The sequence below is a fragment of the Aptenodytes patagonicus genome, chromosome W (assembly GCF_965638725.1).
Source record: "Aptenodytes patagonicus chromosome W, bAptPat1.pri.cur, whole genome shotgun sequence".
NCBI lineage: Eukaryota > Metazoa > Chordata > Aves > Sphenisciformes > Spheniscidae > Aptenodytes > Aptenodytes patagonicus.
In genome coordinates this window covers 35,097,822-35,120,795 of record NC_134981.1, presented here as the reverse complement: position 1 = coordinate 35,120,795, position 22,974 = coordinate 35,097,822, and the positions used below count along the sequence as shown (strand labels likewise).

General features: G+C 46.6%; 1 protein-coding gene across 1 annotated transcript in view; it reads left to right on the top strand.

The window, feature by feature from the left end:
• The window catches only part of LOC143172045 (importin-11-like), a 206,043-nt gene that overhangs the window by 150,508 nt on the left and 32,561 nt on the right, over positions 1-22,974 (top strand). The window contains exons 27-28 of the mRNA XM_076361261.1: positions 1,153-1,266; positions 2,166-2,287. Coding sequence (XP_076217376.1) covers positions 1,153-1,266; positions 2,166-2,287 — 236 coding nt within the window. The remainder of the gene's footprint in view (positions 1-1,152; positions 1,267-2,165; positions 2,288-22,974) is intronic.

Genomic DNA, 22,974 nt, shown 5'->3' with positions numbered 1-22,974 from the left:
ATTTCTGCTCTATATGTGTATTGGGTTTGTGTGGCGAGGTTTTGGTAGCAGGGGGGCTACAGGGGTGGCTTCTGTGAGAAGATGCCAGAAGCTCCCCCCATGTCCGATAGAGCCAATGCCAGCCAGCTCCAAGACGGACCCGCCGCTGACCAAGGCTGAGCTACAGTGGTAGCGCCTCTGTGATAACATATTTATAAGGGGAATAAAACCTGCTGCGCAACAGCAGCCGGGAGAGAGGAGTGAGAATATGTGAGAGAAACAACTCTGCAGACACCAAGGTCAGAGAAGAAGGAGGGGGGGGGGGTGCTCCAGGCGCCAGAGCAGAGATTCCCCTGCAGCCCGTGATGAAGACCATGGTGAAGCAGGCTGTCTCCCTGCAGCCCATGGAGGTCCACAGTGGAGCAGATATCCACCTGCAGCCCATGGAGGACCCCACACTGGAGGAGGTGGATGTGCCCGTAGGAGGCTGTGACCCCATGGAGAGCCCGCGCTGGAGCAGGCTCCTGGCAGGACCTGTGACCCTGTGGAGAGAGGAGCCCACGCTGGAGCAGGTTTTCTGGCAGGACTTGTGACCCTGTGGGGGACCCACACTGGAGCAGTCCATTCCTGAAGGACTGCACCCCGTGGAAAGGACCCACGTTGGAGAAGTTTGTGGAGGACTGTCTCCCGTGGGAGGGACACCACACTGGAGCAGGGGAAGAGCGTGAGGAGGAAGGAGTGGCAGAGACAATGTGTGATGAACTGACCGCAACCCCCATTCCCTGTCCCCTTGCGCCACTCGGGGGGAGGAGGTAGAGAAATCAGGTGTGAAGTTGAGCCTGGGAAGAAGGGAGGGGTGGGGGGAAGGTGTTTTACGATTTGTTCTTATTTCTCATTATCCTACTCTTCTGTTAATTGGCAATAAATTAAATTAATTTCCCCAAGTCGAGTCTGTTTTGCCCATGACAGCAATTGCTGAGTCATCTCCCTGTCCTTATCTTGACCCACGAGCCTTTCATCATATTTTTCTCCCCTGTCCATCTGAGGAGGGGGAGTGATAGAGCAGCTTGGTTAGCACCTGGCATCCAGTCAAGGTTAACCCACCACAATATGTTAAATATCTTTTTCTTAATTAAACTAAAACCGGTTTGTTTTGGTTTACTTTTGTTTCAGAGATACCCAGTGGTGATGTCTACTTATCTGGGGGTCATGGGTAGAGTTCTGCTACAAAATGCAAGGTTTTTTTCATTATTTTTGACCCAGATGGCATGTGAATTGGGTCAGGAGGTAAGAATCTTTGTCTTGATATTTCAACTGGATTGCATGTGCAAGTGTTGCATTCTTTTGACCCGAAAGAACTTTTCCCTCTGTTTTCCATGCTTGTTCCTCCCCAGTCCAACTTGAAAGGGGCCCTTTCCCTTCCTTTGGTCCTTCCCCTGAACAACCTGTAACAAGTTTTACATGTTCCCGCAATTCACTTAAAACATCTCATAAGAAGTTTTATACAGTCTCTAAATTCTCTTCCTGCTGCATACCACAATAAGCTGTAAAAACCCCTTTAGTTTGCATGGTATTGAAGGGTGACAGTTGCTTTCCTTGTCCCATCTTGATGGGTCTTACACTGGGGATAATGGTCTAATCATTCTCCTGTGAGAACTCTCTCACAGTTTCTAGGAGTAGTGGGTTCAGTGTACTCTGTTTTCACTGATGAGGTTACTGAGGTTCTTTTACTACAAGTGTTTTACTATGTCTTTAAGTGAAATTTAGTACGTTTCTTATCCTCAGGTATAATACAGTTTTCAAACGGGTAAAGACAAGTCTTTTTGTTGTTGCCACCAGTGAAGGTAAAACAGAGTAAATTCGCATGCTTTATATGTGTTAGATTGTTATGTGAAGACTGAGTAATTCAGTGTTCTGAATCTGTGCTCTGTCCATGAGTTAAATGAATTTCTAACTTCTAGGTTACAATTAATGGTGAGTGGGCTTCAGGGCCTGGAAGCACTGTCATAGAAAATTTAAAAAAAACCCAAACCTGTTGCTTCTACTTCTGTCAGGTATACGTAACTGTATGGTGTCTTTCCCAAATTGAATAATGTATTGAATTGGTAGAAAAGTTAAAATAAGTGATTTTCTAAATATGCTGAAGTACTCATAAATGAAGAGGAATGTTTTGTTTCCCATTACAGTTGGATCAAATTCTTGGTAACATGATTGAAACGTGGGTTGATCAGATGGATAACATCACTCAGCCAGAAAGAAGAAAACTTTCTGCTTTGGCATTGCTTTCACTTCTGCCATCATTGAATAGGTGAGCAAATTTAAAATGCCTTAAATAAGAATGCTGCAAAGGCCCTTAAGATGGTTTTTAAGGTCTTTCACAATTCTACAGATAAATATTCAAATATAAGTAGTTTTGCCTCTTTTTTTGCCAAAAGAAACTTAAAAAGGTAAAATTTTCATGCTACATTATATTAACTTTTTATTTGGCTTCATAGCAATATAGTAAACTTATTTCTATTTCATGGAAAATGTCATTTAGTAAAAGTGAGGAAACAGCACTGCATATTTTATTGCCTGTTCTCATGTTAATATTGAACTAGCTGCTTCTCTCATCTGTGATTAAGTAGTTGCTTTAGTTGACTTGTTAGTATTTTGGTGTCCCTTCTAGGGGACAGTTTTTGTTCAGTCTTCTTTCATGTTGAGGGTAGATCTTGAACTTTCATCCTTTTTTTTTCCCTTTATGACATTAAGTGGAAGAGTTGCTGTGAAAGGCTGTGAAAACAGTTTTTGCACTGTAGAATTCTTATAGCAAGCAATTTATACTATTGTTCTTTCTCTAGTCATTGTCATTGGTGGATAAACACACAAAAGGAAAGTTTTTAATGAAAATGCTGAATAGTGTTACACTGACTTTTAAATTGTCACTACTAGAATTCACGTATAAAACATGTTTAGGTCAGAGTTCAGTCCATACTTACCTTCAGATTATTCCTGTCTGCTTTGAAAGTCAGGAAGACAATATTGCATGAGTTTACATTTAGTCTGCTGGATTTCCTGAAAGGTCTTAAGTATTTTCTAATGGTAATTTAGATGTCGCTTACAAATCCTAAAGCTATGTTAGTATTTGTAAAGCTGTAGAACATGTAGTCACTACCAAAAAAATCAGGGAACTCTTACATGTATAACTTAAAGAGGTTTCATTGCTTTTAACGTGCACAGAAGCTTTCCTTTTTTTGTCCCAGATCATCAGGACAAATATCTAGCCAAAGGTGAACCAAGCAGCTGCTTTATGAGAAAGCTTTTATTTTTTTCAGTAAATGTAACTGTTATATTACTTATGAGTATATTCAAAAGGTTCTTAAAGAGGTGTTATCTAAAATTTAAGGTGCAGAACTACATGTCTGTCTTCCTGTGAAGCTTCTTTTAAAGAGAGGAAGGAAAAAAGAACTTGCTTTAAATAATTATGTTATTTTGAACCACCTTCAGCTGCTCCAAATTTCCTGCTGCAAGAACCAATTATTTCTGGCAGTCCTTAACACAATAAAACCTTCTGCAAATGACAGCTTTATCTTTCAGATACTCAAATTGTTTAAGAAAGCTTCTTCTCAAATAAAAAAAGCCTCTCTTTAGTGGGCATATTTTTGTAAAAGCTACGAAAATTTTACTATACAACTGATAGACTGCCAGGGCCAAACATACCTTCTGACAGAATGTGTGAAATTGATTCTGTCAAGTGATTGTTCCTTCTACTAGTGAATAATGTGAGTCACTCTGGTTTTGCCATTTCATAGAGATAATATTACATGTGCTTGCTGCATCTCATATCTGAAACTTCTGTTAAAAATAAAATTTTTCAAAAGTAGGCTTCTTGTGCAAGTCAATTTGCAGAGTTTAAGCAAAAATGTTTTAAACAATATAGTATTAATCAAAATATTTTGATTCATATAAACAACTTTCTCAAGAAAGGCTAAGTAATTTTTCCTGTTGAGTACCTCTCTAACCAGATTCCTGATTAGATTCCTTTGGTTATCCAATGCCAGTTCAAGATTTCTCAGCTGCAGAAACAGAACAGAATTTTGTCTCCCGAGGATGGCAGTGAGACGGGCTCACTCGGGAAGGCCAAGCGTGCAGCTCTTCCTGCTGCAAAGTGGGGTTCCACCCTCAGCTTGCTCCCGTATGATGGTCAGGGGTGGTACCAGTAGCAAGCTCAGGTTTTCAGGATTCTGCTATAGGGAAAACAGGCATCTGCGCTCCATGTAGCACTTCCTGAGGATTTTGCTCTTTTTGTCAGTTGCTTCCTCTAGCCTATAGCTAGAGCTGTCCCAGAGAGCATCAAGTTATTTTAGAGAGGAAAGGGAGGGAATAGACAAAGTATTGGGGGGAAAAATGAAGATAACGTGTATTCTTGTTCTTCCCTCCAGAGTTGCTTTAAGGATAAAATGTTGGGGAAAATATTAAGGGATGATCTTTTTTATTCTCCCTCTAAACTGTACAGTATTATTTCATTGTTTTTAGATACTTCTCTAGTTAGTGGTCATGTTTACAACTGTACATATGTGGACTTGTGACTTTCTGCTTTTTAGGTGAAGCATCATTATTCAGTTAAAACCAGTATGGCAAAAAAAAAAAAATCCTATTTCAAATATAGCTCCTTTGACAGCATCACGAGTGAAGGATTTTAGAGCAGATAAGATGGGAATCGCAGCAGTGAAGTTGTAGTTCACAGTGGTTCTCAGGCTAATTAGTTGGACTAAGCAGGTTAAAAAGTGACAGTTTATTAGCCAAACTATAGCTTTCGTGTGCAGGCAATATCATCCAGAGTTATATGTCTTCGGTAGCAACAGTACCTTTGCATTTTATCATTGTCGTGGTTTAACCCCAGCCGGCAACTAAGCACCACCCAGCTGCTCGCTCACTCCACCCCGGTGGGATGGGGGAGACAATCAGAAGAGTAAAAGTGAGAAGACTCATGGGTTGAGATAAAAACAGTTTAATAATTTAAAAAACCAAACAAACAGAAAAGAAATAATAATAATAATAATAATGATGATGATGATGTAAGGAAAAGAGGGGAAAGAAAAAAAAACAAAGAGAGAGAAATAAAACCCAAGAAAGACAAGTGATGCAAATGAAAACAATTGCTCACCAACAACCGACCCATGCCCAGCCAGTCCCCGAGCAGCAGCCCCCCCGCCAACCTCCCCCCTAGTTTTATTGCTGAGCATGACATCATATGGTATGGAATATCCCTTTGGTCAGTTGGGGTCAGCTGTCCCAGCTGTGTCCCCTCCCAACTTCTTGTGCACCTCCAACCTACTCGCTGGTGGGGCAGTGTGAGAAGCAGAAAAGGCCTTGACGCTGTGTAAGCACTGCTCAGCAGTAACTAAAACATCCCTGTATTATCAACACTGTTTTCAGCACAAATCCAAAACGTAGCTCCATCCTAGCTACTATGAAGAAAAATAACTCTGTCCCAGCACAATCGTGTATGCATATAGTCCTTCAATCCAGCTGCACATTGTGTTAGTCTTTAGAAGTTCATATTAAAAAAAAAATAATTTTTTTTAAAAAGAACAATAAATGCTTCTTTACTAATTAGTGTGTTGCAGCACCTTTTCACTTAGCTGTAATTTCCTGGGTTTACTTGTGTTTTTCGCATAAACTAAATACTACCTATTTATCTGCATTTACTACCTGAGTCTGGCCAATCAGTGTTAGTACTTTTTGTGTCTCACTGATATACGCGTCTGTATTATTTTCCGCATTTTGTACTCTTACTGCCTGCTTGCCACTCTCATCTATCCACGTACATTTTCATTCATTTATTAAAAGCTCTTCGTACTTCATAAAATAAAGTGAACCTTTATTTACTCAACATCCCTACTTTGTACACAACAGGTTGGAAAGCTGAATCAGGCTTTTGACATTTTACTAGCCTTTTTCGTTCTGGCTTGTGCTGTGATCCTGTTCTTAACCTGTAAAACTATTCGGTTTAGGCAGAAACTAAAGGTGCTGGAAAACTATGGGGAAAAGAGAATAGAATATTATGGGTTTTATCAGCCTGGCAGATACAACAAAACTGACCCAGTGCAGTCTCTAACTCAGAATTCAATGGGACATTCAGAACTGGACCAAATTAGGCTTCTCAGTCAAACAGCATCTGAAAGTCAGGCACAGGTCATATTGTTTGAACATTCATCATTGTAATTTATATCATTTGATTTGATGCTAACTTAACTGTGCTCTGAAATGTCAAGAAATCAAAGACTCAATTTTCTAAAATTCCTTCACTGATTAAAAATAAACTGATAGAATTGTGGAAAATGGTATAATTTGGGTTCTGCATCATCATTTGCTTCCTGAATGTTTTGAAGTTTATTGATTTTATTAGATGTCATTTAAATCTGACATGGATTGGTATATTATCCTCTGCCCCTGTTGTAGGAATCTTTCGCCTATAACACAAGTATCTGCATGGTAAGATATGCAGTAAAAAGTATGCTTATATATTTATTTTTACTATGCAGTACTTACTGGTATTAAATTTCTATAGAAATTCCATAGCTAACTTGAAGGATGAGCAAGCAAAATATCAGTTTTTAGCAGGATCATGAAGCCAAGAAATCTGGGGGAAAGAGAAAAAAACAATGCTTCATGTATTTATTGTAATGCAGTTTCTGCTCTGCCTCCATTAATCCTCGCAGTAAAAAAAGTGAGCATATTTACAGCTAGTATGTTCAAACTCTTGAGGAAAAGAAAAATTTAAAATGATACAAATTTTGTTCATACCTATGACATTTTAATATACAAATTTGTGTATTCAGTCTGTATAATTGTCTTGGTTTCAGCTGGGATAGAGTTAATTTTCTTCCTAGTAGCGGGTATAGTGCTGTGTTTTGGATTTAGGATGAGAATAATGTTGATAACACACCGATGTTTTAGTTGTTGCTAAGTAGTGCTTACACTAGTCAAGGATTTTTCAGCTTCCCATGCTCTACCGACTGAGAAGGCTGGAGGTGCACAAGAAGCTGGGAGGGGGCACAGCCAGGACAGCTGACCCAAACTGGCCAAAGGGGTATTCCATACCATGTGACGTCATGCTCAGTACATAAACTGGGGGGAGTTAGCTGGGGGAGGGGTGACCGCTGCTTGGGAACTGGATGGGCATCAGTCGGCAGGTGGTGAGCAATTGCATTGTGCATCACTTGTTTTGTATATTCTTTTATCATTATTATTATTATTATTATTATTTTCCCTTCCTTTTCTGTCCTATTAAACTGTCTTTATCTCAAACAAAGAATTTTACTGTTCCCCCCCCCCCCCGATTCTCTCCCCCATCCCACTGGGGGTGGAGGGGGAGTGAGCGAACGGCTGTGTGGTGTTTAGCTGCCTGCCGGGTTAAACTACAACAGTCCTTTTGGCGCCCAACGTGGGGCACGAAGGGTTGAGATAATGACAGATCTGACCAGAGTGTGTCAAGGCAAATTTGTTACAAGCATTCATCATATTGGCTTAACAGTCGCTGGTCGCAATGTTGATTAATTTACTCTCAAAGTTGTCGTGCTTGCTCTCACAGTTGTGTTATGTAACACCTTACTTGCTGTATATGTTCCCTGTTGTGCTGTCTATCACCTCTGGGAGCTGGATCAAGGATATCATTTTGCTGCACTGTGTAACACTACTGGTTTATGATGTGATAAAATTTTTGGTCGTGAGACTAATCGGGTATTTGTATTCGGCGTTGCTGTCATCTCCGTACCTCGGGAGCCACCTTTCAGAAACTATTAATAATTACACTCTTTACCTTTTCTCCTCGGGGAACCAATCTATGGGGGAGATGGGGGGACACACTTTCCCCAGCTTCTTCACCTTCCCTTTCTCCTTCAGGCTAGTAACAACAGCTCTTGAGAATTTTGAATATCCTTGGGATGTTCAAACCAGCATGTTCCTATTGCTCTGTCTCCTGAATGTGGTTCAGGTCTTGTTTAAGGTTAAACAACTCTTTAAGAATACCATCCAGAGATCAATCCCCACGACAGACACTGTGGCTACTCAAACCCCATTGACAGGCACTGCGGCTACTCCAACCCCTGTGACAGGCACTGTGGATGAACCAGCGAACCAACCCGTGCCAGTATCAGTCGCCCCTATACACAAGAAGAAATACACAAGAAAATCAATTCGTTTAGTAAGGGATGAAGATGAACCAGGGCCATCACGAGAACAGGAGGAGGAAGAGGCAGAACCCATAAATGAGATGGTAACCACCCGATCCCTATCCCTGAGTGAGCTGCGAGATATGCGAAAAGCCCCCCCCACCCCGAGCCGGAGGAGGGAGTTCCTGACGAGCGGCAGCTCTGACTCAGCGTGGGCGGGGACAAGAGGGGCGGCGGCAGTTTAAAACCCAGTGTACCCGCCATTTCAGCGAAGCCACCGAGGCGAAGGGCTCCGGAGCGGGGGATCGCGCCGGGGGACCCTTCCTGAAACGGCAAAACCCGCGAAAAGCAAAAGCGCAGGGAGTGAGAGGGTGTCCCAGTCCCCCCATTCCCCGAGCCGGAGGAGGGAGTTCCTGACGAGCGGCAGCTCTGACTCAGCGTGGGCGGGGACAAGAGGGGCGGCGGCCAAACCCCCTCACTTACAAGAGCAGCCGCCAGGGAGCGCGAGCGACTCGGCGCGGAACGGCAGTTTGCGAGGGAGGGCGTGCGTGCAGGGAAGGTGAGCGGGCAGGGCGCAGTCCCCCGCCTGGCTCTAGAGGCCAACTCAACTAGTAGTCGTTGCCTTCCAAGAAGAGGACCAGCTATGGTTTCCACTCGGCTGAAAGCCATAGGTAGAAGGAATGTGGTGACCCAGATGGAGCCCTCATGCAAGCATACAGCTGTCCAGGTCTCTGGCTGCAGGGAGTGCCTGAGCCTGTCACTTGTACTGGAGGGCAGCAGAGACACCACCTGTGTGTGGTGTGACCAGGTGGATGATCTGCTCAGCCTGGTGGCAGAGCTGAAGGAGGAAGTGGAAAGGTTAAGGAGTATCAGGGAGTGTGAGAGGGAGATGGATTGGTGGAGCCGCACCCTACCATCCCTGAGGCAAAGGCAGCAGATGGAGGCTCCACAAGAAGCAGAGGATCCCCTGCCTTCTTGCCACCAGGTAGAAGGAGGGGACCTAAGTGACGGGGGGGGAATGGAAACAGGTCCCTGCTCGGGGTGCCAGGTGAACCCCTGCCCGGCCTCCCTCACCTTCCCGGTTGCCCTTACACAACAGATATGGGGCCCTGGAACTTGAGGGCCAGGCAAATGAGGATGTAGATGAAGATCCATCCAGGAGGTTGCCTAGGGTGAGGCAGTCAGCCCCATGCATTATGACTGCCTCTGCTGAGAAAAAAAGGAGGGTAATTGTCATAGGCGATTCCCTTCTGAGGGGAACAGAGGGCCCTATATGCTGACCGGACCCGTCCCACAGGGAAGTCTGCTGCCTCCCTGGGGCCTGGGTCAGAGACATTATTAGGAAACTCCCTGGTCTGGTACGGCCTTCTGACTACTACCCGCTGTTGGTTGTACAGGCTGGCAGTGATGAGGTTGCAGAGAGAAGTCCTGCAGTGATCAAAAGGGACTTCAGGGCACTGGGGCGACTGGTTGAAGGATGAGGAGCACAGGCAGAGTTTTCTTCAATCCCTACAGTGGCAGGGAAGGATACTGAAAGGAACAGGACAACCCACCTGATCAACACGTGGCTCAGGGGCTGGTGCCACTGGTGGAATTTTGGCTTTTTTAATCATGGGGAGGTTTACATGGCACCGGGCCTGCTGGTGGCAGATGGAGTCCAGCTGTCTCACAGGGGGAAAAGGATCATTGCTCATGAAATGGCAGGGCTCACTGAGAGGGCTTTAAACTAGGTTTGAAGGGGGAAGGGGATAAAACCAGGCTCACTAGAGATGAGCCTAGGGGTGGCATGCCGATGCTGGGGGCGAAATCGATAGCCCAGCTCAAGTGCATCTACACCAATGCACGCAGCGTGGGCAGCAAACAGGAGGAGCTGGAAGCCATTGTAGCAGCGGCATAGCTATGAGTTAGTCGCCATCACAGAAACATGGTGGGGTGACTCTCATGACTGGAGTGCTGCAGCGGATGGCTATAGACTCTTCAGAAGGGACAGGCGAGGAAGGAGAGGCAGTGGGGTGGCCCTGTATGTTAGGGAGTGTTTCGATTGTCTAGAGCTCAACGACTGTGATGATGATACGGTTGAGTGTTTATGGGTAAGGATGAGGGGGAAGGCCAACGAGGCAGATATCCTGCTGGGAGTCTGTTATAGACCACCCAACCAGGATGAAGAGGCGGATGAAGCATTCTACAAGCAGCTGGCACAAGTCTCTCAATCCCTAGCCCTTGTTCTCGTGGGGGACTTCAACTTCCCGGACGTCTGCTGGAAATCCAACACAGCAGAGAGGAAGCAGTCTAGGAGGTTCCTGGAGTGTGTGGAAGACACCTTCCTGACACAGCTGGTAAGTGAGCCTACCAGGGGAGGTGCCTCGCTCGACCTGCTGTTTACAAACAGAGAAGGACTGGTGGGAGATGTGGTGGTCGGAGGCCGTCTTGGGCTTAGCGACCATGAAATGGTGGAATTCTCGATTCTTGGTGAAGTAAGGAGGGGGGCCAGCAAAACCGCAACCATGGACTTCCGGAGGGCGGACTTTGGCCTGTTCAGGATGCTGGTTGAGAGAGTCCCTTGGGAGACAGTCCTGAAGGGCAAAGGGGTCCAGGAAGGCTGGACGATCTTCAAGAAGGAAGTCTTAAAGGCGCAGGAGCAGGCTGTCCCTGTACGCCGTAAGAAGAACGGGCAGGGAAGATGACCGGCCTGGCTGAACGGGGAGCTCTTGCTGGGACTCAGGAAAAAAAGGAGAGTTTACCGCTTGTGGAAGAAGGGGCAGGCGACTGAAGAAGAGTACAGGGATCTCGTTAGGTCGTGCAGAGAGGAAATGAGAAAGGCAAAAGCCCAGCTAGAATGCAATCTGGCTGCTGTCGTTAGAGACAACAAAAAATGTTTTTACAAATATATTAATGACAAGAAGAGAGCCAAGGAGAATCTCCATCCTTTATTGGATGCGGGGGGTAATATTGTCACCGAGGATGAGGAGAAGGCTGAGGTACTCAATGCCTTCCTTGCCTCAGTCTTTAACAGGCAGACCAGTTATCCTCAGGGTACTTGGCCCCCTGAGCTGGAAGACAGGGATGGCGAGCAGGATGAACCCCCCATAATCCAAGAGGAAGCAGTCAACGACCTGCTATGCCACCTGGATGCTCACAAGTCTATGGGGCCGGATGGGATCCACCCGAGAGTGCTGAGGGAGCTCTGGGCAGTTCCCCAGTCAGACTAGAAGGGCTGATCTTACTCCTGATGTTAATGAAGAAACTTCTGACTCGTACGTACAAGAAATGAGAAATGAGTACTGTGATGAGGACTAGAGGGGCCCTGCCTCCAGCCAGGGGGAGGAAAGGGACAACCGAGTTTACTGGACTGTGTGGATTCGGTGGCCTGGCACATCAGACCCACAGGAGTATAAGGCTCTAGTAGACACCGGTGCACAGTGTACCCTAATGCCATCAAGCTATATAGGGGCAGAACCCATCTGTATTTCTGGGGAGACAGGGGGATCCCAACAGCTAACTGTATTGGAGGCTGAAATGAGCCTTAATGGGAATGGGTGGCAGAAGCACCCCATTGTGACTGGCCCAGATGCTCCGTGCATCCTTGGCATAGACTACCTCAGGAGAGGGTATTTCAAGGACCCAAAAGGGTACCGGTGGGCTTTTGGTATAGCTGCCTTGGAGATGGAGGAAATTAAACAGCTGTCCAGCTTGCCTGGTCTCTCGGAGGACCCCTCTGTTGTGGGGTTGCTGAAGGTCGAAGACCAACAGGTGCCAATCGCTACCACCACGGTGCACCGGCGGCAATATCGCACCAACCGAGACTCCCTGATTCCCATTCATGAGCTGATTCGTCGACTGGAGAGCCAAGGAGTGATCAGCAAGACTCGCTCACCCTTTAACAGTCCCATATGGCCAGTGCGGAAGTCTAATGGAGAGTGGAGACTAACAGTAGACTATCGTGGCCTAAATGAAGTCACGCCACCGCTGAGTGCTGCTGTGCCGGACATGCTAGAACTTCAATACGAACTGGAGTCAAAGGCAGCCAAGTGGTATGCCACAGTTGATATTGCTAATGCGTTTTTCTCAATCCCTTTGGCAGCGGAGTGCAGGCCACAGTTTGCTTTCACTTGGAGGGGCATCCAGTACACCTGGAACCGACTGCCCCAGGGGTGGAAACACAGCCCTACCACTTGCCATGGACTGATCCAGACTGCACTGGAGCAGGGTGAGGCTCCAGAACACCTGCAATACATTGATGACATCATCGTGTGGGGCAACACAGCAGAAGAAGTTTTTGAAAAAGGGAAGGAAATAGTCCAAATCCTGCTGAAGGCTGGATTTGCCATAAAACAAAGTAAGGTCAAGGGACCTGCACAGGAGATCCAGTTTTTAGGAATAAAATGGCAAGATGGATGTTGTCAGATCCCAATGGATGTGATCAACAAAATAACAGCCATGTCTCCACCAACTAGCAAAAAGGAAACACAAGCTTTCTTAGGCGTCGTGGGATTTTGGAGAATGCATGTTCCAAATTACAGTCTGATTGTAAACCCTCTCTATCAAGTGACCTGGAAGAAGAACGATTTCAAATGGGGCCCTGAGCAATGACAAGCTTTTGAACAAATTAAAGAGGAGATAGTTCATGCAGTAGCCCTGGGGCCAGTCCGGGCAGGGCAAGATGTAAAAAATGTGCTCTACACCGCAGCCGGGGAGAACGGCCCTACCTGGAGCCTCTGGCAGAAAGCACCAGGGGAGACTCGAGGTCGACCCCTAGGGATTTGGAGTCGGGGATACAGAGGATCCGAGGCCCACTATACTCCAACTGAAACAGAGATATTGGCAGCATATGAAGGGGTTCGAGCTGCTTCGGAAGTGATCGGCATTGAAGCACAGCTCCTCCTGGCACCCTGACTGCCGGTGCTAGGCTGGATGTTCAGAGGGATGATCCCCTGTCCACATCATCCAACTGATGCTACGTGGAGTAAGTGGGTCGCACTGATCACACAACAGGCTCGAATAGGGAACCCCAGTCGCCCAGGAATCCTGGAAGTGATCATGGACTGGCGAGAAGGTAAAGCTTTTGGAATATCGCCAGAGGAGGAGGTGATGCATGCTGAGGAGGCCCCAATGTATAATGAACTACCAGAAAATGAGCAGCAATATGCCCTGTTCACTGATGGGTCCTGTCGTCTTGTGGGAAAGCATCGGAGGTGGAGGGCTGCTGTGTGGAGTCCTATGAGACAAGTTGTAGAAACTGCTGAAGGAGAAGGTGAATCGAGCCAATTTGCAGAAGTAAAGGCCATCCATTGCTGACCGAGAAAATTGGCCAGTGCTCTATCTCTCTACTGACTCCTGGATGGTGGCAAATGCCCTGTGGGGGTGGTTGCAGCAATGGAAGCAGAGCAACTGGCAGCGCAGAGGCAAACCCATCTGGGCTGCCGCATTGTGGCAAGACATTGCTGCCCGGGTGGAGAACCTGGTTGTAAAAGTCCGTCACGTAGATGCTCACATACCTAAGAGTCGGGCCACTGAAGAACATCAAAACAGCCAGCAGGTGGATCAGGCTGCTAAGATTGAAGTGGCTCAGGTGGATCTGGACTGGCAACATAAGGGTGAGTTAGTTATAGCTCGGTGGGCCCATGACACCTCAGGTCACCAAGGAAGAGATGCAACATACAGATGGGCTCGTGATCGAGGGGTGGACTTGACCATGGACACTATTGCGCAGGTTATCCATGAATGTGAAACATGCGCTGCTATCAAGCAAGCCAAGCGGTTAAAGCCTCTTTGGTATGGAGGACGATGGTTGAAATATAAATATGGGGAGGCCTGGCAGATCGATTATATCACACTCCCACAAACCCACCAAGGCAAGCGCCACGTGCTTACCATGGTGGAGGCAAACACCGGATGGCTGGAAACATATCCCGTGCCCCATGCCACTGCCCGGAACACTATCCTGGGCCTTGAAAAGCAAGTCCTATGGCAACATGGCTCCCCAGAAGGAATTGAGTCAGACAACGGGACTCATTTCCGAAACAACCTCATAGACACCTGGGCCAAAGAGCATGGCATTGAGTGGGTGTATCACATCCCCTATCATGCACCAGCCTCTGGGAAAATGAAGCAATACAATGGACTGTTAAAGACTACACTGAGAGCAATGGGTGGCGGGACGTTCAAACATTGGGATACACATTTAGCAAAAGCCACCTGGTTAGTCAACACGAGGGCATCTGCCAATCAAGCTGGCCCTTCCCAGTCAGAACTTTTACGTACTGTAGATGGGAATAAAGTCCCTGTAGTGCACATAAAAAATATGCTGGGGAAGACAGTCTGGGTTATTCCTGCCTCAGGCAAAGGCAAACCCATCCGTGGGATTGCTTTTGCTCAAGGACCTGGGTGCACTTGGTAGGTGATGCAGAATGATGGGGAAGTCCGATGTGTACCTCAAGGGGATTTGATTTTGGGTGAGAATAGCCAGTGAATTAAGTTGTATGATGTTAATTTCTATCTAATACTGTATATCATCACTTCTGTGGTGGTTATATGCCATATCACTGGTATCACAGTAAGAATCACCCAGATTAATGAAGAATGAACTTTGATGAAACCGAGCAAAGTGCAGCGATGATAGAACCAGACAAGCGCAGCGGTGATGGGACCAGAACTGGCTTCAGCATGCAACAATCCAACACCACACACCATCTCTCCTGTCCTGAAGGACTGTTATGACAGATGGAGCCCAAAGGCATGGACTAAATGAACTCAACGAACATTTTACAGGGATGGCCCATAGACTAAGGGAATGATATCTGTGTGTATATATCAAAAGGCAGGGAAAGTGGTGTGGTGATTAATGGGAATGTATTGGAAAATATGGGGACCTGGGCATCATGTAGATGGTATAGAATAAGGGGTGGATACTGTCCTGGTTTCAGCTGGGATAGAGTTAATTTTCTTCCTAGTAGCTGGTACAGTGCTGTGTTTTGGATTTAGGATGAGAATAATGTTGATAACGCACTGATGTTTTAGTTGTTGCTGAGCAGTGCTTACACTAGTCAAGGACTTTTCAGCTTCTCATGCCCTGCCAGTGAGAAGCTGGGAGGGGGCACAGCCAGGACAGCTGACCCAAACTGGCCAAAGGTATATTCCATACCATATGACGTCATGCTCAGTACATAAACTGGGGGGAGTTAGCCGGGGAATGGGTGACTGCTGCTCGGGAACTGGTTGGGCACTGGTCGGTGGGTGGTGAGCAATTGCATTGTGCATCACTTGTTTTGTATATTCTTCTATCATTATTATTTTTCCCTTCCTTTTCTGTCCTATTAAACTGTCTTTATCTCAAGCCACGAATTTTACTTTTGTTTTTATTGATTCTCTCCCCCTTCCCGGTGGGGGGTGAGTGAGCGAATGGCTATGTGGTGTTTAGCTGCCTGATGGGTTAAACCACAACAATAATGAATATATTACACACTAACAAAAAATTTGTTGTATCTCTATCATTTTATTATAATAACTGAAGTTAATAGGGAAACTAAATTTTTATTGGATTGAAAAATTGAGCAAATCTATAATGTCAGATAATAGAGCTGATTAGTTATTGTCTGTAAAAGATATTTTGTCTTCTGTATCGTAATAGTTTGAGGGAGTTTTTGGCTAGATAAGGGGTGTAAACTGAAGAAATACTGTTCTTTGAATATGCAATTCTTGATTAATTGCTGAAGATCTTTACATATTTGTGGTGTATATTTGGAAGTGTCAGGTCAAAGTACTTTTTTTTTTCAGTGAAGACCTAACTTTAGGATTCCTCTTCAAATGATTGACATTATTTTACTACGTACTTTGCATTTGTTTTCACTTTTATTTCTATTTAGAATATTGATGTTCTATTTATGTTATTGTTAGATTATGTCTAGTGTGTTTAGCTTTATTTGCAACCTGAATTTCTGTGATTTTTTTTTTTGTTTTTGTTGTTTTTACTCCAGTAATTCAAACTTTATTCAGGAAAAAGTCATAAAAATATGTTCTACATAGTCCAATCTTGTAAAATTTTTAGCTAGCTGAATGTGACTTACTTTTGTAGATACTGCTTTTCTTCTCCAGGTATGTGTTCTAGAGTCTTCAACCACTTGGTTTATAAACAACACAATTTAACTGATAGTTTTGCTCAAGGAAAAATGGAGAACAATGTTTTGATTGTCCTTTATGGAGTCTAAGTTGCATGGAAGTATTTTGCTGTTCCAGGATCCAGCCTGGAGACCAGGGCATTCTCCATCGAAGAGAACTGCCAAACTGTGCTGCTCCCTATCATCCTGTTTGGCCATCTCCAATCCATTTTCAGGAATGAGAGATTTTCTGCTACCAGTACAAATACAGACCTTGACTGCATTGTGTGGGTGTGAATGTGGAAGTCTACACTGTGTGCCTCTGTTGCTTCTTATGTGTCTCTATTGAATATAATGAAATCTCTATCTATTATATCGTAATACTATATTTTAATGTAATTTACTGTATAATAGATCAAATACTTCTAGTTTATGGAGCACTTAATTCATCTACTTGGGCAAAAGTTTAAACTATTTTGGGTTGCATGAGTAGAAATTATTTTTTATAATTTTGTATGTTTCTTATAATAGATGTTAAATGTAATGCGCAGATGTTTTTTAAGGAGGGAAAACACTGACTCCTTAATTTCTGCTTAGGTTTTTTTAGGTAGCTAATTGTCGTGGTTTAATCTCAGTCAGCAACTAAGCACCACCCAGCCGCTCGCTCACTCCCCCCCGACACCCGTGGGATGGGGGAGAGAATTGGAAGAGCACAAGTTAGAAAAAGTCGTGGGTTGAGATGAAAACAGTTTAATAATTGAAATAAAATGATAATAATATGACAATAACAATAATACACAAAACAAGTGATGCACAGTGCAATTGCTCACCACCTGCTGACTGATGCCCAGCCAGTCCCTGAGCAGCGGCCCCCCCGGCCAGCTTTCCCCAGTTTAGGTATTGAGCATGATGTCACATGGTATGGAATGTCCCTTTGGCCAGTTTGGCTGTGCCCCCTCCCAGCTTCTTGTGCACCTCCAGCCTTCTCAGTCGGTAGAGCATGGAAAACTAAAAAGTCCTTGGCTAGTGTAAGCATTACCTAGCAACAACTAAAACATCGGTGTGTTATCAACATTGTTCTCACCCTAAATCCAAAACACGGTACCAGCTACTAGAAAGGAAATTAACACTATCCCTGCCGAAACCAGGACAATATCCACCCCTTATTCAATATCATCTGCGTCATGCTCAAGTCTCATATTTTCCAGTACATTTTCATTAATCACCACCCCCTTTTTTTATTTATACATACACACACAGAGATCATTCCCTTAGTCTGTGGGCCATACCTCTAAAATGTTTGGTGAATTCATTTAGTCCATGACTTCGGGCTCCATCTGTCATAATAATCTTTCAGGGTAGGAAAAATGGAGATGGTATGTGGTGTTGGATTGTTTCATGTTGAAGTCAGTTCTGGTACCATCATCACTGTGCTTTGCTTGGTTTCACTGAAGTTATTCTTCATTAGTCTGGGTGATTCTTATTGTAATAACATTAGTATGGCATATAATATTATTAGTATGATTAGTATATCTGTGTATTATTAGTATAACTATTATAACTATAATTAATACTTAACATCACATAATTCAGATCATTGGCTATTCTCACCCAAAATCAAATCCCCTTGAGGTACACATCGGACTTCCCCATCCTTCCGCGTTATCCACCAAGTGCACCCAGGTCCTTGAGCAAAAGCAATCCCACGGATGGGTTTGCCTCTGCCCGAGGCAGGAATAACCCAGACTGTCTTCCCCAGCATATTTTTTATGTGCACTACAGGGACTTTATCCCCATCTACAGTACGTAAAAGTTCTGACTGGGCAGGGCCTGCTCGATTGGCAGATCCCCAAGTGTTGACTAACCAGGTGGCCTTTGCTAAATGCCTATCCCAATGTTTGAATGTCCCGCCACCCATTGCTCTCAGTGTAGTCTTTAACAGTCCATTGTATCGTTCGATTTTCCCGGAGGCTGGTGCATGATAGGGGATGTGACATACCCACTCAATGCCATGCTCTTTGGCCCAGGTGTCTATGAGGTTGTTTCGGAAATGAGTCCCATTGTCTGACTCAATTCTTTCTGGGGTGCCATGTCGCCATAGGACTTGCTTTTCAAGGCCCAGGATAGTGTTCCGGGCAGTGGCATGGGGCACGGGATATGTTTCCAGCCATCCGGTGGTTGCCTCCACCATTGGAAGCACGTGGCGCTTGCCTTGGCGGGTTTGTGGGAGTGTGATATAATCAATCTGCCAGGCCTCCCCATATTTATATTTCAACCATCGTCCTCCATACCAAAGAGGCTTTAACCGCTTGGCTTGCTTGCTTGCAGCGCATGTTTCGCATTCATGGATAACCTGCGCAATAGTGTCCATGGTCAAGTCCACGCCTCGATCACAAGCCCATCTGTATGTTGCATCTCTTCCTTGGTGACCTGAGGTGTCATGGGCCCACCGAGCTAGAAATAATTCACCCTTCTGTTGCCAGTCCAGATCCACCTGAGCCACTTCAATCTTAGCAGCCTGATCCACCTGCTGGCTGTTTTGATGTTCTTCAGTGGCCCGACTCTTGGGTACGTGAGCATCTACGTGACGGACTTTTACAACCAGGTTCTCCACCCGGGCAGCAATATCTTGCCACAGTGCGGCAGACCAGATGGGTTTGCCTCTGCGCTGCCAGTTGCTCTGCTTCCATTGCTGCAACCACCCCCACAGGGCATTTGCCACCATCCAGGAGTCAGTAGAGAGATAGAGCACTGGCCAATTTTCTCGGTCAGCAATGGATGGCCTTTACTTCTGCAAATTGGCTCGATTCACCTTCTCCTTCAGCAGTTTCTACAACTTGTCGCATAGGACTCCATACAGCAGCTTTCCACCTCCGATGCTTTCCCACAAGACAACAGGACCCATCAGTGAACAGGGCATATTGCTTCTCATTTTCTGGCAGTTTATTATGCATTGGGGCCTCCTCAGCACGCGTCACCTCCTCCTCTGGCGATATTCCAAAATCTTTGCTCTCTGGCCAATCCATGATCACTTCCAGGATTCCTGGGCGACTGGGGTTTCCTATTCGAGCCCGTTGTGTGATTAGTGCGATCCACTTACTCCATGTAGCATCAGTTGCATGATGCGTACAGGGGACCCTCCCTCTGAACATCCAGCCTAGCACCGGCAGTCGGGGGTGCCAGGAGGAGCTGTGCTTCAGTGCTGATCACTTCCGAAGCAGCTTGAACCTCTTCATATGCTGCCAATATCTCTGTTTCAGTTGGAGTATAGCGGGCCTCGGATCCTCTGTATCCCCGACTCCAAAACCCTAGGGGTCGACCTCGAGTCTCCCCTGGTGCTTTCTGCCAGAGGCTCCAGGTTCGGCCGTTCTCCCCGGCTGCGGTGTAGAGCACATATTTGACATTTTGCCCTGCCCGGACTGGCCCCAGGGCTGCTGCATGAACTATCTCCTCTTTAATTTGTTCAAAAGCTTGTCGCTGCTCAGGGCCCCATTTGAAATCGTTTTTCTTCCGGGTCACTTGATAGAGAGGGTTTACAATCAGACTGTAATTTGGAACATGCATTCTCCAAAAACCCACGACGCCTAAGAAAGCTTGTGTTTCCTTTTTGCTAGTTGGTGGAGACATGGCTGTTATTTTGTTGATCACATCCATTGGGATCTGACGACGTCCATCTTGCCATTTTATTCCTAAAAATTGGATCTCCTGTGCAGGTCCCTTGACTTTACTTTGTTTTATGGCAAACCCAGCCTTCAGCAGGATTTGGACTATTTCCTTCCCTTTTTCAAAAACTTCTACTGCTGTGTTGCCCCACACGATGATGTCATCAATGTATTGCAGGTGTTCTGGAGCCTCACCCTGTTCCAGTGCAGTCTGGATCAGTCCATGGCAAATGGTAGGGCTGTGTTTCCACCCCTGGGGCAGTCGGTTCCAGGAGTACTGGATGCCCCTCCAAGTGAAAGCAAACTGTGGCCTGCACTCCGCTGCCAAAGGGATTGAGAAAAATGCATTAGCAATATCAATTGTGGCATACCACTTGGCTGCCTTTGACTCCAGTTTGTATTGAAGTTCTAGCATGTCCGGCACGGCAGCACTCAGCGGTGGCGTGACTTCATTTAGGCCACGATAGCCTACTGTTAGTCTCCACTCTCCATTAGACTTCCGGACTGGCCATATGGGACTGTTAAAGGGTGAGCGGGTCTTGCTGATCACTCCTTGGCTCTCCAGTCGACGAATCAGCTCATGAATGGGAATCAGGGAGTCTCGGTTGGTGCGATATTGCCGCCGGTGCACCGTGGTGGTAGCGATTGGCACCTGTTGGTCTTCGACCTTCAGCAACCCCACAACGGAGGGGTCCTCCGAGAGACCAGGCAAGGTGTACAGCTGTTTAATTTCCTCCGTCTCCAAGGCAGCTATACCAAAAGCCCACCGGTACCCTTTTGGGTCCTTGAAATACCCTCTCCTGAGGTAGTCTATGCCAAGGATGCACGGAGCCTCTGGGCCAGTCACAATGGGGTGCTTCTGCCACCCATTCCCATTAAGGCTCATTTCAGCCTCTAATACAGTTAGCTGTTGGGATCCCCCCGTCTCCCCAGAAATACAGATGGGTTCTGCCCCTATATAGCTCGATGGCATTAGGGTACACTGTGCACCGGTGTCCACTAGAGCCTTATGCTCCTGTGGGTCTGATGTGCCAGGCCACCGAATCCACACAGTCCAGTAAACCCGGTTGTCCCTTTCCTCCCCCTGGCTGGAGGCAGGGCCCCTCTAGTCCTCATCACAGTACTCATTTCTCATTTCTTGTACGTACGAGTCAGAAGTTTCTTCATTAAGATCAAGAGTAAGATCAGCCCTTCTACTCTGTCTGGGGAACTGCCCGCTGGAAACTTGAGCAGCAATTTTCCTGGAAGAACCTCTTTCTGTGATTGTTTTCCCTTGCAATTCACGTACCCGTGCCCCTAGGGCTGCAGTAGGTTTCCCATCCCACTTCCTCATGTCCTCTCCGTGGTCACGCAGATAAAACCAGAGGGTGCCCCGTGGTGTGTACCCTTTATATTCTCTCTCTTGAGCAAAAGAACGCTTACTTCTAATAGCCGAGATACTGGTCCGTACAGGTGGGGAGTAGGACCTATCCTCTCTGAGTTGCTGGATCTCCCGGGACAGTTTTTCGGACAGTTTCTCCACAGCCGAGACGAGGGAGGAAGAGAGACTTTCCTCGTATTGCCGGAGCTGACTAGCCAATTCATCCACTGTTTGTTCCTCTCCATCTTTCAAGGTCATCACTGCCAATGAATTGGCGTATGACGATGGTGAGCTCCTTATAAACTTCCGCTGCATGGGTCGTGTGCACTTGACTTCGTCTGGATCTTTGGATAGTTGTTCATTGTTCAGGTCATCATAAATCATCTCCAGCACAGCTAATTCTCTCAGAAACTGGATACCCTTCTCCATGGAGAGGAAGCAGTCAATGACCTGCTACGCCACCTGGACGCTCACAAGTCTATGGGGCCGGATGGGATCCACCCGAGAGTGCTGAGGGAGCTGGCGGAGGTGCTCACCAAGCCGCTGTCCATCATTTATCAGCAGTCCTGGTTAACGGGGGAGGTCCCAGACGACTGGAGGCTTGCCAATGTGACGCCCATCTACAAGAAGGGCCGGAAGGAGGATCCGGGGAACTACAGGCCTGTCAGCCTGACCTCGGTGCCGGGGAAGATTATGGAGCGGTTCATCTTGAGGGCGCTCACAAGGCATGAGCGGGACAACCAGGGGATCCGGCCTAGCCAGCATGGATTCGTGAGAGGCAGGTCCTGCTTGACCAACCTGATCTCCTTCTATGACCAGGTGACCCGCCTAGTGGATGAGGGAAAGGCTGTGGATGTGGTCTACCTGGACTTCAGCAAGGCCTTTGACACCGTCTCCCACAGCATTCTCCTTGAGAAGCTGGCGGCTCACGGCTTAGACAGGTGTACTCTGCGCTGGGTCAAAAACTGGCTGGACGGCCGGGCCCAGAGAGTTGTGGTGAATGGAGTGAAATCCAGTTGGCGGCCGGTCACGAGCGGTGTTCCCCAGGGCTCAGTACTGGGGCCAGTCTTGTTCAATATCTTTATCGATGATCTGGATGAGGGGATCGAGTGCACCCTCAGTAAGTTTGCAGACGACACCAAGTTGGGCGGGAGTGTTGATCTGCTCGAGGGTAGGAAGGCTCTGCAGAGGGATCTGGACAGGCTGGATCGATGGGCCCAGACCAATTGTATGAGGTTCAACAAGGCCAAGTGCCGGGTCCTGCACTTCGGCCACAACAACCCCATGCAGCGCTACAGGCTTGGGGAAGAGTGGCTGGAAAGCTGCCTGGCCGAAAAGGACCTGGGGGTGCTGGTTGACAGCCGGCTGAACGTGAGCCGGCAGTGTGCCCAGGCGGCCAAGAAGGCCAATGGCATCCTGGCCTGTATCAGAAATAGTGTGGCCAGCAGGAGTAGGGAAGTGATCGTGCCCCTGTACTCGGCCCTGGTGAGGCCGCACCTCTAATACTGTGTTCAGTTTTGGGCCCCTCACTACAAGAAGGACGTTGAGGTGCTGGAGTGTGTCCAGAGAAGGGCAACGAAGCTTGTGAGGGGTCTGGAAAACAAGTCTTATGAGGAGCGGCTGAGGGAACTGGGACTGTTTAGCCTGGAGAAAAGGAGGCTGAGGGGAGACCTCATCGCTCTCTACAACTACCTGAAAGGAGGTTGTAGCGAGGTGGGTGTCGG